At 39.7% G+C, this 15,183-nt stretch overlaps 2 protein-coding genes across 4 annotated transcripts; one reads left to right on the top strand and one right to left on the bottom strand.

Annotated features, from left to right (window-relative positions):
- Nucleotides 1-915: 915 nt before the first annotated feature.
- sumf2 (sulfatase modifying factor 2) lies at nt 916-12,548 on the bottom strand. 3 transcript variants are annotated; one of them, XM_058416249.1, is made up of 9 exons: nt 12,427-12,548; nt 4,617-4,764; nt 4,283-4,397; nt 4,019-4,063; nt 2,944-3,094; nt 2,786-2,841; nt 1,813-1,897; nt 1,282-1,423; nt 916-1,153 (listed from the first exon to the last, which is right to left on the bottom strand). In XM_058416249.1, the coding sequence occupies exons 2-9, from the start codon at nt 4,751-4,753 to the stop codon at nt 1,048-1,050; spliced, it is 837 nt and encodes a 278-aa protein (XP_058272232.1). In that variant the 5' UTR covers nt 4,754-4,764; nt 12,427-12,548; the 3' UTR covers nt 916-1,047. The 3 variants fall into 3 exon arrangements, with proteins under 3 accessions (XP_058272232.1, XP_058272230.1, XP_058272231.1); XM_058416247.1 differs by lacking the exon at nt 12,427-12,548 and adding an exon at nt 6,208-6,933; XM_058416248.1 differs by lacking the exons at nt 4,019-4,063; nt 12,427-12,548 and adding an exon at nt 6,208-6,951.
- tmem179bb (transmembrane protein 179Bb) lies at nt 8,238-13,778 on the top strand. Its single transcript, XM_058416250.1, has 5 exons — nt 8,238-8,432; nt 9,751-9,947; nt 10,312-10,449; nt 11,414-11,492; nt 12,455-13,778. The coding sequence occupies exons 1-5, from the start codon at nt 8,337-8,339 to the stop codon at nt 12,596-12,598; spliced, it is 654 nt and encodes a 217-aa protein (XP_058272233.1). The 5' UTR covers nt 8,238-8,336; the 3' UTR covers nt 12,599-13,778.
- The last annotated feature ends 1,405 nt before the right edge of the window (nt 13,779-15,183 follow it).

Consider the following 15,183-nt stretch of genomic DNA (forward strand, 5'->3'; position numbering starts at 1 on the left):
GTTTGTGAAATCAACTTTCACTATGGTAACAAATAAGGTTAAAATTTAGGACTAGAGAGCTTTATTGTTCAAATAAATAAACACATCATTATTATTATTATTATTATTATTATTATTATTATTATTATTCTTATTATTATACGCATTTTATGTTCCTACAATAAATCTGCCCCTGGCCCCCGGGGGACACTGGGAGCCACTGCTCCTTTCAATTTCATACAACTTTTGCATTATTAAAGGTCCTGAAATTTCCAAGGTTCAGAAGATGAGCGAGAACAAGTTGAAGTTTATCTCTGAGCCACTGGGGGGCGCTGCCTCACAAATCACCTACAGCTTTGTTTATTTAACAGATTGACTATACAACAGGGCTACACAGTATACCATGTTTTATTTATTTATTTTAAATATTATTTTATGTTGTTTCCCACTGAATTTATGTTGAAGTCTTCACACTACAACAGCCTCAGCTCTCTATTGTACTACACTTGAAGACTGAATCATTTTTGCATTAATGTATGAATCTGTTTAACATCTAATGCCCTAAATTATATACTGAAAGTAAATTATGTCTTTAGATCTTAAAAAATACATATACAATTCTAAGTAAAGCATTAAAATCATATATTAAAAAATGAGATGGATGAGACTGTAGCCTGAGGTGGGATCCCAATTTAATGAGCAAAATGCATAACGTCACTGATGGAAAAAAAATATTATAAATAAATCTGGCAACCCAGTCATGGACTCATGTCCCTAAATTGTCTGAATTGTGATCTGTGACTGCAATTTCAAAGAAAAAAAAATCTTAGGTGCTGTGAGCGAATAGAGTAGAATTTAAACTAGTTAATAATAATAATAATAATAATAATAATAATAATAATAATAATAATAATAAAAATAATGAAAAACAAGGTGTTTAAAAATGCTGTTTTTATTTTCACAGTGTTAAATGGAATGATTTTCCATAATCAATGTCTGGTTCTGGTCTCCACAGGAGAGATGCATATTAAAGCGTCTGACTGCTGACCAAATCTATCCGTTAGATCCTCACAGCTCAGTTTTTCCTCTGCTCTTGCTCTGTTTTTTGGTCTTGTGGTCCGAAGCACAGCGAAAGCCCAAGTTATCTGACGCCGAATCTGGCGTATTTCCCATTCTATAGATAAAGCCAAGACAGAAGGAACAACGATTCATCATAAACCACAGTGATGAAGTGCAGAGGAAGTAGATAAAATACAATAAACAGTATCTTTAAACAGCTACTAAGAGGATGTTAATACTGACCGGGTGGTGACTCGTGCCCTGTGATTGGCTGATCCATCAGCTGTGTCGATCCATGATGCCCCACGCAGGACGTACATGACCTGAGGAGAAGTAAAACGTGTAGACGTCCACTCCCAGACATTCCCCAATATATCATAAAGCCCTGGGATCACACACACATCACATCATGTCATGTCATGTCAGGCGTATATACTACATTGCCAAAAGTATTGGGACGCCCCTCCAGATCATTGAGTTCAGGTGTTGTTTTTCAGGGGTTGGACTCGGCCCCTTAGTTCCAGTGAAAGGAACTCTTAATGCTTCAGCTTCATACCAAGACATTTTGGACAATTTCATGTTCTTTGTGGGAACAGTTTGGGGATGACCCCTTCCTGTTCCAACATGACTGCACACCAGTGACCAAAGCAAGAAAACCAACACCTTAACTCAATGATTTGAAGGGGTGTCTCAAAACTTTTGGCAGTATAGTGTACATAACTCTCTCCTGGCAGTAATTCTCTTTGTAATGTTTTGTGATGTATGTTTATGTACCATAATTATTTTGTGGAGGAAAAGCCGTTACTGGAGCTACACCATGATAACCGTCTTCAGCTGTGTCCCCTTCTGGAAATGACCCCTACAGTAAACACTGCATTATTTTACACATCAACTCAGCTTTAACAAAATGTACATTTTATAAATGTAAAATAATAAGTGAAAGCCTGCAGAGTAAAGAATAAAATTCTGATCAATATCACACTCAATGTTTACATCAGTTGTTGTTACAGGTTACTGAAGTTTCCAGTGTCAGATTTCAGTTTTGTGTTAATTCACTCTTCTTATACAGCATTGATTTTATTGTATTGTACTTTACTGATATTGATATTTTATTCTCTCTCTCTCTGCCCCCTCGTCTCTCCCTCTCTCTGCCTCTCCCTCCCGCAACCCCCCCCCCCCGTGTGTTTCTCATTGCCCCCCTCTCTCTCCCTCCCCCCTCTCTGTCTCTCTCTCGCTCTGTCTCACTCTCCCCCTCTCTTTCCTTCTCTCTCTCTCTCTCTCTCTAGTTTAGTTTCCTATCATGTCAAATTCATCCATCCGTCCATATACCCACTTTATTCCTAATCAGGGTCACGGGGATCTGCTGGAGCCTATCCCAGCACACACTGGACGAAAGGCAGGGGTACACCCTGGACAGGTCACCAGTCCATTACAGGGCCACACATATACAGACAGACATGTCAAATTCATTACTTATCATTTTGAATGTATGGAACATAGGCTCTTTGTCAGCTTATAAGACACTTCTTTTAAATGTCTATTTAGTAAAATATCCACTGAGCACATGCTCAAAATCTATAGGCAGCCAAACAGAGTCTGTGAAGTAGCGCAGCAGTCGATAAAAAGAATACACAGCCCCGACATCCCCGTGTTTAATTATTTAAAGATGGATCGAAATTAAACTGAGTGTAAATCTACAGCCATAATGCATGCTTTGCTTTTTACACAAAAATACGCCCACACTGACCTGCCAGAGATTGGTGCGATTCTGGAGGAACTTGTTGCCCCATGGGTACGTCCTTCCTGCAACACACATTGGAAGCAGTGGAATCAATGAGGAACATTACCAACGAGCCCCCAAGGTGAAGAGAACTCTTTGGAAACGCTGATTGACATGTGGTTTACCATCCAGCCCTCCGCGTGCAGCTATTTCCCACTCCTCCTCAGTGGGCAGCCTCTTCTTCTTCCACTTACAGTAAGCCTGAGCATCATTCCAGCTCACTTGCACCACCGGAGAGTCTAGACGGTCTTTGACGGTAGAATTTGGTCCACTTGGCTACAATCGATCAAAGACAGACAGACAGACAGACAGACAGACAGAACGAAAGAAAGAAAGAAAGAAAGAAAGAAAGAAAGAAAGAAAGAAAGAAAGAAAGAAAGAAAGAAAGAAAGAAAGAAAGAAAGAAAGAAAGAAAGAAAGAAAGAAAGAAAGAAAGAAAGAAAGAAAGAAAGAAAAGGTTGTGTCAGTAAACCTCATATACACTGATCATTATGACCACTGCCAGGTGAAGTGAATAAGACTGGTGATCTCCTCATCATGGCACCTGTTAGTGGGTGGGATATATTAGGCAGCAAGTCAATATTTTGTCCTCAAAGTTGATGTTAGAAGCAGGAAAAATGGACAAGCGTAAGGATTTGAGCGAGTTTGACCAAAAGGGCCAAATTGTGATGGCTAGACCACTGGATCAGAGCATCTCCAAAACTGCAGCTCTTGTGGGGTGTTCCCGGTCTGCAGTGGTCAGTATCTATCAAAAGTGGTCCAAGGAAGGAACAGTGGTGAACCGGTGACAGGGTCATAGGTGGCCGAGGCTCATTGATGCACGTGGGGAGAGAAGGCTGGCCCGTGTGATCCGATCCAATAAACTGCTGAAGAAGTTAATGCTGTTTCTGATAGAAAGGTGTCAGAATACACAGTGCAGGACGGGTCAGGGCTGTTTTGGCAGCAAAAGGGGGACCAACACAATATTTGGCAGGTGGCCAAAATTATATATAATTATATATATATTATATATTAATTATATATAATTATATATATCATTCATTATACATGTATAGTGGCAATAATGTTATGCCTAATCGGTGTACTCAAAGGCACAGTACGAGAAAGCATTACTTATGACTTAAATATATTTAGAAGCATCTCTAAACTATAAAAATAAACACTTAATGAATTACATACATGAGGAAATTAGGAAGTTACCTGTCTCCAAAATGCTTTCTCAACTGGCAGCCACCAGGGTGCAGACTGAAAGGGGATGATAAAAGGAAAAAAGCAGATTAAACAGCTCCATGGAGAAGAGAAGAGAAGAGAAGAGAAGAGAAGAGAAGAGAAGAGAAGAGAAGAGAAGAGAAGAGAAGAGAAGAGAAGAGAAGAGAAGAGAAGAGAAGAGAAGAGAAGAGAAGAGAAGAGAAGAGAAGAGAAGAGAAGAGAAGTATGAACACAAGAGTGTCTGTGTGCTTATACCTCAATCCTCTGGGTGATTTTGCTTTTCAGCTCCTCAGACACAAAATCCTGGAACACAAAACTCCATCCAAATTTTTCAGCCTCCGTTTTATATTTTTGCAATCGAACAAATTCCCTGGAGAGAAACAAAAAGAAATGCATCATGTGATATCCGTGCAATTGAACCAATAACACGGTGCATTGCTGTCTGTTATGTTAGAGTTTCTGTGTGTATGTAAGATGCGAATCCAACAAAATAAATGATACACATCCATCTTTCATCAAGAACATCAACGTTTCAGGAAACATATTCAACAACCCCTTTATTTCTTCCTTGCTGATTTTGGACAGTCACCTAAAATCGGAGTTGGTTACAGGATATTTGTCCATCTTAAAGCTCTGGACTTTCACAGCTCTTTCAGGAGATTCACCGTCTCGGCCGTCAGCGGTGTTCGTTCCTATTTTCAGGTTCCCACCAGGAACCGACACCATACTCTCATCAGCTGGAGCCAAAGAGAAATAAAAAAAAAACAAAAAACAAAGTCGAAACGTTTAGATATAGCTAGAAAAAATATTCCTAGAAATGAAATCAACAGAAATGTTTTGGAAAAAGTTACAGTTCTGTATAGAGATTTGAGTTAAAGAACTGAATATAGAAAGAAAATATAAAGAAAGAAAAGAAAGAAATACAGAAAGAAAATATAGAACATTTAGTGGCTGGAAAAATAGGGGGATTTATTAATGACACCAGCAAAAAGTCAGAGGTAACTCTCAGCATGATGATACCACCACCATGCTTCATTATGTTGTTGTTTTCAGGGTGATGAACAGCACTGGGTTTCAGACAAATGTAGAGATTTTTTATTACAATAAAAAAAAAAGTTTAGATTTTAAGTATACCGTGACAAATCCCAATTAATTCCAGTACAGTTCCAGGTTGTTAGGAGGGTGAATACTTAAGCAAGCCACTGTGTCTTTTATACACCGATCAAGCATAACATTATGACCACCTGCCTAATATTGTGTCAGTCCCCACTTTTGCTGACCCGTCCTGCACTGTGTATTCTGACCCCTTTCTATCAGAACCAGCATTAACTTCTTCAGCAATCTGAGCAACAGTAGCTCGTCTGTTGGATCGGATCACACGGGCCCAGCCTTCTCTCCCCACGTGCATCAATGAGCCTCGGCCGTCCATGACCCTGTCACCGGTTCACCACTGTTCCCTCCTTGGACCACTTTTGATAGATACTGACCACTGCAGACCGGGAACACCCCACAAGAGCTGCAGTTTTGGAGATGCTCTGATCCAGTGGTCTAGCCATCACAATTTGGCCCTTTTGGTCAAACTCACTCAAATCCTTACGCTTGTCCATTTTTCCTGCTTCTAACATCAACTTTGAGGACAAAATGTTGACTTGCTGCCTAATATATCCCACCCACTAACAGGTGCCATGATGAGGAGATCATCAGTCTTATTCACTTCACCTCTCAGTGGTCATTATGTTACGCCTGACCACTGTATATTAAACATCAGGTGTAGAAATCTAGGATAGACATTAATCTTTGTGATTTTAACATGACAATAAAAAAAATAAAGTGAAGGAGTAAATACTGTACAGAGGATATCAGTAATGTTAGAAATAGTTCAAGGAGGGTTATAGACATTATTAGAAAATGTTCCGATCTCACTTAAAGTGGACAATACTGATATTAATAAGAGAAATTTCTCTGTTTCTCTCTATTCTACATCATTATGTTGTTAATTGTTTGTAATGAAGGAACATCTGTGAAATGTTTTGTTCCTCAAAAATTCTTCATTTTAATCAGATTCGCATCGCATCTAAACAAAACACCAAACTGTCCAAAGAATTAAAACACCATCCTGGTAAAATATAAATATAATATAATTTAAATAAAATAAGATCTGGGACACTTTCACGTCTTACCTTTTACCCAAAACATAACATTAATCCATAAAAGTATGACTGTAAAGAACATGTTTACAGATCTCACAGCCATCAGTGTGCAGAGCCGCACGAACAAGTCAGAATAATCCCTCAAACAACAACCAAGAAGAGCTTAATTAAAGAGGTTGATTAATTACATGCATTTTAATTGTGATATTAAATATTAATAACATGCTCTGAAGTGTGTTTAGCTCCAGTGCTCTGGTCTTCTGACTCAGTGCACAGTTCCTTGCAGTATGCGGTTGAGCATTATCGCCCCCTGCTGGTCCGGAGAAACAGCGAGCCGAGAGGAAATGACTCAATCATCTGTAACCCATTCCCCGCCCACAATGCCACACCCTAGTTATTAATATTCAAATACACGCCTTAATCTTTGTACCAGGATTAATAACGGCTTCTCAAACATGGCATTTAGAGTTGTTATAGAAAAATAATCAGGTTCTAACAGGTTCTTATGTTGTGTAGTGTTACATCCAATGACATTACGTTTTTGGTTACAACCCAGAATTCAGATTGAGTCGGGTGTTATCTTATGTCTACGCAAAACCGCTCACACTATATTGCCAAGAGTTTTGGGACACCCCTCCAAATCAATTATGAATGAGATGAATTAGAGCGGAGACTGTGAGCCAGGACTTCTCGTCCAAAATCAGCGCCTGACCTCACAAATGTGCTTCTAGAGGAATGGTCAAAAATTCCCATAAACACACTCCTAAACCTTGAAGGTTGAAGCTGTTATAGCTGCAAAGGGCAGGACAACTCCATATTACATTCATGTGCATGTAAAGGCAGACGTCCCAAAACTTTAGGCCTGGCTTGCAGTCTCCACTCTAATTCATCCCAAAGGTGTTCTATGGGGTTGAGGTCAGGACTCTGTGCAGGCCAGTCAAGTTCATCCACACCAAACTCACTCATCCATGTCTTTATGGACCTTGCTTTGGTCACTGGTGTGCAGTCATGTTGGAACAGGAAGGGGTCATCCCCAAACTGTTCCCACCAAGAGCATGAAATTGTCCAAAATGTCTTGGTGTGAAGCTGAAGCATTAAGAGTTCCTTTCACTGGAACTAAGGGGCTGAGTCCAACCCCTGAAAAACAACACCTGATGATTTGGAGGGGTGTCCCAAAACTTTTTGCAATATAGTGTAGTTTGCCAAATAATTTACAAATTAAAAAACCTAAAAATAATGATTGCATAAATATTACATTCAATGCTCAAGCATACCTTGCTGCAGAACAAAAAGCCCTGACCCGGTCCAGCTTCCGTTCAAAATTGTGGTTTATTTTGCGTAGATTTATGACATATCCCTTTTGGTTCCTGGTTGTAAGACTACAAAATATAGTAGCAGTTATTTCTGTGGTGGTAGCTCAAGTGGTTAAGGCTCTGGGTTGTTGACCAGAAGATCAGGGTTTGAGCCGCAGCACTGCCAAGCTGCCACAGTTGGGCCCTTGAGCAACCCACCCTGCTCCTGGGGCGCTGCATCATGGCTGACCCTGCGCTCTGACCCCAACCCCTATGGATGGGATATGTGAAGAAAGAACTTCACTCTGAAGTAATGTATATGTGACAAATAAAGACTACTTAACTTCTTCAAGCCATGAAGTTTAAAGAGGAAACTAAAATTGTTGCAATAAGATTAAGATATGAATTCATTAATGTGAATATTTCTTCAACTTAAAACCAGCAGCATGGCATTCAGGCTACATTTACATTGGTTGTAATTTAGAAAACAAAAACATCCCCATAAATTTTTTTTTTCTGACTGCATCATTACTAACTCGTGCTTTAGCTTCTTACCACATGATGGTTCATGAGATTAACAAAAGTGGTGAAAGCTGGAAGACCCCTGCTTGTTTGTTACCCGCATGAACATGATGTGTGCAGATTATCTTGTCGAGGATGTTTGTTTTTGCCGTACTCAGCACATTCTTTCTGTAATGTTAGTGAGTGTCACCAGCTGTCAGCAAATGGAAAAATGTGGCATTGTTGCAGGAGACAGGGCTGGCATTAAAGAGCCCCGTGCTTCACGTCACCCTACTCAGTCCTCCTAGAGGAATGCATGCTTGAGCTCAGTGTGTTTCTATCTGAAGGACAGAGCATGTGTGGACAATGGGGATGCCATGGTTGCTGGCGCTGGAACTCGTGCTGCATGCTGGATCGTTCATGTGTGGAGTGATAACGGCTGCCTCGGTCACCATCACACAGGTCAGCAGATCCAAATGACCACCTTTCAGAAGTACAATGTCCTAATAGGAGAGAAAGTTTTACTGGGTTTAGTGCATGAACTGTTGTGCTACTGTATTATACTGTGTGCTTTTAGTTTGATATTTTATTATTATTTATGTCAAATTATTGCCTATATACAGGAGTTGCATATATATTATTACTTATATAAAGCCTATACATAAGCATATATCTGTAGTGTACTCTATAATCTGGAGGATTGCTACTTAACCTTTAATTTTATTATTTGGTCAATTTCTGTTCTCAACTTTTGTTCTTTAAACTTAAAATGAGTTTTAATTCCCAAAATTCCTTTGTAAATAATTCTATCTACATGTTTATCTCCTAATGACTCCCTATATTCTGTGTTATGACCTGCAGGACATGGAATCATTGACCGGGTTTTGGTCTTGGTTGTAATTCTAACATAAAAATAATGAACAGATGGATCAGGATGTCATTAGTGCCTCTCAGTTTGAATGAACTATTATTTGGGATATAATGAGATCTTTGGTCATGTGACTAACAACCTATGGTTCCGCATTAGGCTTCATAAGAGTCAGATGATGAACTCTGAATGATGCATGTGTGCGTGTATGTGCATGCGCATATGCGCATATGTGTGTGTGTTTGTGTGTGTGTGTGTGTGTGTGTGTGTGAGAGAGAGAGAGAAAGAGAGAGAGAGAGAGAGAGAGAGAGAGACTGACAGACAGACAGACAGAAAGACAGAAAGACTGAAGACAGATTGACTGAAGACAGATAGACTGAAAGAGACACAGTTAGAGACAGACAGACAAAGACACAGACAGTCAGATAGACAGACAGACAGACAGACATACAGACAGACAAAAAGAGACACAGACAGACAGACAGACAAAAACACAGAGAAACAGACAGACAGAAACACAGAGATACACACAGACAGGCAGACAGACACAAAAACACAGAGAAACAGACAGAGACACATAGAGACAGAGATACACACAGACAGGCAGACAGACAGACAAAAACACAGAGAAACAGACAGACAGAGACACATAGAGACAGAGATACAGACAGACAGACAAAAACACAGAGAGACAGACAGACAAAAACACAGAGAGACAGACAGACAGAGACACAGAGAGACAGACAGACAAAAACACAGAGAGACAGACAGACAGACAGACAGAGTGAGTTATTATTAATTTACTTTTAAATCATTTCATCATACACATTTCAAATCTATTTGAGTTTATATGCATATACATTTTTGCTCACTCCAAAAAATTCCACTTTAACAGCATGGATTGTGTTTCAGGGTCACTTTGCAGGACAGTGCATCCTCTATGGCAGCATCTACTTCAACACATCTGACCAGTCCTTGACAATAGAAAGCTCCAGTTCCCCATCGGTCTGCTATTTCGTGTCAGCCATCTCCATGTGTGAGGCCATTTATTGCTTCTCCCTCATTCTCTACTGGATCTACGCAAGCTGTGTGGATGATTACATTAAAAGGTGAAGTCAGAGCAATGCAAAATAGCTAATGGGAAATTTCCCCAACTTTACTTTTCATCTGCATGCACGAATGGTTCATTGACCATTTGCAGATCAATAACTTTAACTACATTATAATTAATAACTTTATATTTATTTAATATATTTAATATTTTATTTTAACACTGAAGCGGGAGACACTTTCTCTCTGAAAATTCTGAATTAAACACCTTCACCATATCAAACATCACACAGGTTTTTTCTCTGGGTCTAACAGCTGCTGTTAGAGACACTTAATCAATACAATCAGACCAGAGAAGTCAGCAGGACTCTTCTGTGGTGTGACAGAAAATCATTCGTCTTCTGCTGTGTTTGTGTCTGTTAGGAGAAGTGTTTGGCTGAATGCGTCCCTCTGCATGTGTGGACTCCTCCTCCTTTTTCTCTTGATGTCAGGGTGTATTCTGAGGATTGGTAGAGACAACCTGTGTCTCTCTGTCCTTCACAACAACACCACCATCAGTAGGTGGGTCACTAGGATGTTACTCTCGTTTTGAAGAGAATTCACTGATGGACTAATTTGCTGATTTATGGATCAGTGATAGTCTGGTTCTAACACAAAATGGGATTAATTAATCCGATTATATACACAGGTCAGCTATAACATTGTGACCACTGCCAGGTGAAGTGAATAAGACTGATCATCTCATCATGGCACCTGTTAGTGGGTGGGATATATTAGGGAGCAAGTGAACATTTTGTCCTCAAAGTTGATGTTAGAAGCAGGAAAAATGGACAAGCGTAAGGATTTGAGCGAGTTTGACCAAAAGGGCCAAATTGTGATGGCTAGACCACTGGATCAGAGCATCTCCAAAACTGCAGCTCTTGTGGGGTGTTCCCGGTCAAAAGTGGTCCAAGGAAGTAGGTTCTGCTGCATTTCAGTGCCAGATACCACAGCACACCTTCAGGGATCTAGTGGAGTCCATGCCTCAACAGGTCAGGGCTGTTTTGGCAGCAAAAGGGGGACCAAAACAATATTAGGCAAGTGGTCATAATGTTATGCCTGGTCTGTGTATATTGAACATTTAAATGAATATTTGTTTCAACGTCAGAATGTAGAATATATTTTATTTTACATTCTATTTTTTTAAATGATTAAAAATGAAGGAATAGCTTGGTTAAGAAACGGTTAAGAATGCTATGATGAGGGATGCAGCTAACCAATGTTCTAACTCGTGCTTATCAATCTATTTGTATTATTTAACAAACAAACAAACCATCACTTGTTTGCAATCAGATTCATTTGTTTCAGATTCAATTATACTATTTTGGTGGAACATATAATATAATATAATAATAATATTATTAATAATATTATTTACTAATAATATTAATATTATTTATAATAATAATATTTACACTGAATTAGTCTATATATTTAAAAAGAAATCATAATACATTTGTTTTTGTTTTTGACGTGTTGCTTTCAGTTGTCAGGACGCGCAGAATATGACATGGTCAAGTCCCTATATAGGAAGTGAATTTTACAAACAACTGCACAGCGCTGAGGTATTACCACTACTACACACACACTATATATATATATACATACATATATATATACACACAGCAGGTAAAATAAGTATTGAACACATCACCATTGTTTACAGTAAATATATTTCTAAAGGTGCTATTGACATGAAAATTTCACCAGATGTTGGTAACAACCCACATATGAGAATGTGAAGGACACGGGGAAAAAGTATTGAACACATGAAGAAAGGGAGGTGCAAAAAGGCATGGAAAAGCCAACCAGCTGAAATCAATCAGTTATTAGAAAGCAATCCTGCCCACTGGTCAGTGCAAATTAATAGCTTGTAAAAGTTAACCGAATGTTAGCAGAATGCCAACAGCACAATGTACACAAAAGAAAGGACTGACCTGAGAGATTGCTGAGTTAACTGCACTTTAAATTATCTTAAATCACTCAGTAAAGTCTGGATTATTGTTCAGAAATCTCAATCTCACTTGCTAGTTGCTAGCTACAAGGTTTAGCACTTTTGTGGAACAGGTAAGCTAGCATTAGCCTGTTTGTTATCCAAGTAGACTATGATAGAAAGCTAAACAGATTAATCGAAAACCGGCAGCTAGGTAAAGCTATCAAGGTCTTAGTTAAATATTCACAACATGTAAGTAAATTACCTATCATTTCGAAGCTAGATATCTAACTAGCAACCTGAGTTGTTATAGTTTCAGGTTTTGCTAATTTACAGTGAAACAGTTCCACAACACCGAAAACTGAGGAGGTGTGAAGGAGCATGTAAGGTGGTAGATGAAAAGTGAAAGGTAGATGACTTGCGTGCAGCGGTCCAGAAAGACACAGAATTTTACACAAAGTGCCAAGAAAACGAGGACAAACACTGCACAGACAGTCATAATCAGATACCTCATGCTTACATTTTCATGATGAGATTTTGTAAGAAATTTAGAGCTTATTGATAACCTGAAAACTGGTTGCCATCATTCTTCAGAAATCTGTGTGGGTGAGTTTCTTCTTCTGGCTGTTGGTTGTGGCGGTTGTGGTGGTGCAGAGACGACAGGCTCTTAGTGAGGAGGACCAATGGAGCTGTGATGAAACCGAGCCCTTCCTCCACCGCCCGGCTCGAGTCCTGTGAACCCCACCACACACCCACACCTCAACACCGGCCACAGAGGACTGACTAGAAGACACGTCTAAAAGAAATTGGGAGAATTAAATTGTCTGAAAAGCTTATTTGTTGTATTTGTTTTCCGCTGTTTTTCAAGTTGAACTTGTCCTTTAAAAACTATATTCTGAATATTTTAGGAATATTTTGATAAGAACACTATGAGATCGATATAATTCAGTCAATGGTGAAGTAAGAATGATGGATTTTTTGAGCCGTGCCTTAGCCAGACTTAAATGCATATTAAAGAAATGGACTTACTTCCTAGAAAAAACAGATTGAAACTCTGCAAGGGGAAGTACAATAAATGTATTTATTTAAAATATTGTATTAAACGTGTTCTTTCAAAGCCGAACATTCCTACCACATGGAGTATCTCCTGTACATGGCACCTGTTAGTGGGTGGGATATATTCGGCAGCAAGTCAACATTTTGTCCTCAAAGTTGATGTTAGAAGCAGGAAAAATGGACAAGTGTAAGGATTTGAGCGAGTTTGACCAAAAGGGCCAAATTGTGATGGCTAGACCACTGGATCAGAGCATCTCCAAAACTGCAGCTCTTGTGGGGTGTTCCCGGTCTGCAGTGGTCAGTATCTATCAAAAGTGTCCTTTAAGTCCTGTAAGTATCCTAGCCTCCATGGAGGCCTCACCTCGTTACTTACATGACTTAAAAGATCTGCTGCTTACATCTTGGTGCCAGCCCACCTTCAGGGATCTGGTGGAGTCCATGCCTCCTCAGGTTAGGGCTGCACTGTGTATTCTGACCCCTTTCTATCAGAACCAGCCTTCACTCCCCACGTGCATCGATGAGCCTCGGCCGCCCATGACCCTGTCGCCGGTTCACCACTGTTCCTTCCTTGGACCACTTTTGATAGATACTGACCACTGCAGACCGGGAACACCCCACAAGAGCTGCAGTTTTGGAGATGCTCTGATCCAGTGGTCTAGCCATCACAATTTTTTGGTCAAACTCGCTCAAAGCGGTGCTGAGGTATTTCTCTTGCCAGAAATGTAATGCAAAAAAAATTAAGTAATGTTCAGTTTTCTGGTGTGGAATAAAGACTTTGTTTAAATTACTGAAATAATTTTCAGAGCCCTCGCATCCCTCCAGTGTGATTTGTAATTGCGATTAAAGTAATTTTACAAGCCTTTCCCCATCTTCCCACCACCTCTGTTAAATGTCTTTTGTGTTCTTTATAGCAAGGAGGCAGAGTGACTAGCTCTGGGATCATATCTTTATTCCAACTGGGATAGAGCTCATTTCTGGGCCTGAAAAATGTCAACAGAAGCCTGAAATTGTGGCCCAAGTGAGCCAAGTTTTTTCAAATTTATAGAAAATAGTTACATTTATTTTTGAATCATGTAAAAACTCACACCTTTTTACAATTAAGGACACACTAAACACCCAGTTAATGTTTGCTCACTTACGCTAAGAGCCTTTAACAGAATCCTAAAAAAGTTCACGTTTTAAAATAAACTTCTTAAATAGGTCAATGTTGCTGTCTTATTCTATCCTTCAGTCTTGATCATGGCTTCAGCCGGAAACAAGTTCTGCCACTTGCAGCTGATTACTGAGCTTGCTGAAGGCTACATCAGTGTCCATCAGCACCTCTAGGGTTTTGTATATATCGTCATATCCTGCTAGCTGAGGGAGCTCTGCTGGCTCTGACCCTGACTCTCCTCCCTCAGCAATCAGAGCAGCTGTTTGCATTGGACATTCAGTACTGCCCGTGTAACCTGCTCCTAACGGGTAGCAGCCTCTCCTCATGCCTCTCCATTCACTGCTCATCTTCATTAGAAGCACAGGAGCAAGAGAAACACATGCTAGGTGTCTCACAAACAAGTCCTCTTTCCTGTTACTAGGAAAACAAGCCTGGTATTCCCAGAGACGCTGTGACCCAAATCTCTAATGGCATAAATCAGTGAAAACAAGCAGCTTACTGAGAAGCTTAAATCATCTGTACGCTAAAGAAGTCCTCACACACTAAAGCTAAGCCTCTGTACTGTACACATCACACAGAAAAATGCACTGCCATTATGAAACTCACATTAAGTCCCCATTATTTAGCCTTACAACACAAGTTTGACTAAATATATTATCTCTTCTCTTCATTTTGGGTCTGATCAACATAATAATGTTGTTTCGTTAATTGTTTTTCCGTACAAAACCACCCAGAGTGGCTAAGTTTTCCCGTTCCAAGTAAGCAAGTTCTCACTTACCAGAGAAGCAGATCTGATGCGCTGTTATTTTATTACTGCAGTCTCTTGTCCTTGTCTGTCCTCCACACACCCGAAAGTAATTTCCAGCACAAGTGAGCCACTATTTCTCCCAGTGTGCAAGCATTTTTTTTGTTCCTATCTTCCCTCTCTCTCTCTCTCCCATATTTGTCCTATCTCATTTGTCATTAGGACGGTGACTACAACAGCATCGCCCTTCACGCACAGATTATAAGATAAAGAGATGAGAGGGAGGGAAGGGAAAGTACAGTAGAATTCTTTTTCTGTCTATATCTGCATGTTAATACGGCACTAATGAACCCACATCATCATACTGAC

This window comes from Hemibagrus wyckioides, linkage group LG18 (genome assembly GCF_019097595.1).
Source record: "Hemibagrus wyckioides isolate EC202008001 linkage group LG18, SWU_Hwy_1.0, whole genome shotgun sequence".
In the NCBI taxonomy this organism is placed as follows: domain Eukaryota; kingdom Metazoa; phylum Chordata; class Actinopteri; order Siluriformes; family Bagridae; genus Hemibagrus; species Hemibagrus wyckioides.

Excerpts from the sequence above, each read along its gene's own strand:
- sumf2 (XM_058416247.1), bottom strand. The coding sequence starts at position 6,280 with ATGGCTGTGAGATCTGTAAACATGTTCTTTACAGTCATACTTTTATGG. Across the intron at positions 4,398-4,616 it reads GTAACCAACTCCGATTTTAG|GGAATTTGTTCGATTGCAAA; the intron begins GTGACTGTCCAA and ends GTTTCTCTCCAG. Across the intron at positions 4,064-4,282 it reads AAATCACCCAGAGGATTGAG|TCTGCACCCTGGTGGCTGCC; the intron begins GTATAAGCACAC and ends ATCCCCTTTCAG.
- tmem179bb (XM_058416250.1), top strand. The coding sequence starts at position 8,337 with ATGGGGATGCCATGGTTGCTGGCGCTGGAACTCGTGCTGCATGCTGGA. Across the intron at positions 8,433-9,750 it reads CCTCGGTCACCATCACACAG|GGTCACTTTGCAGGACAGTG; the intron begins GTCAGCAGATCC and ends ATTGTGTTTCAG. Across the intron at positions 9,948-10,311 it reads GTGGATGATTACATTAAAAG|GAGAAGTGTTTGGCTGAATG; the intron begins GTGAAGTCAGAG and ends TGTGTCTGTTAG.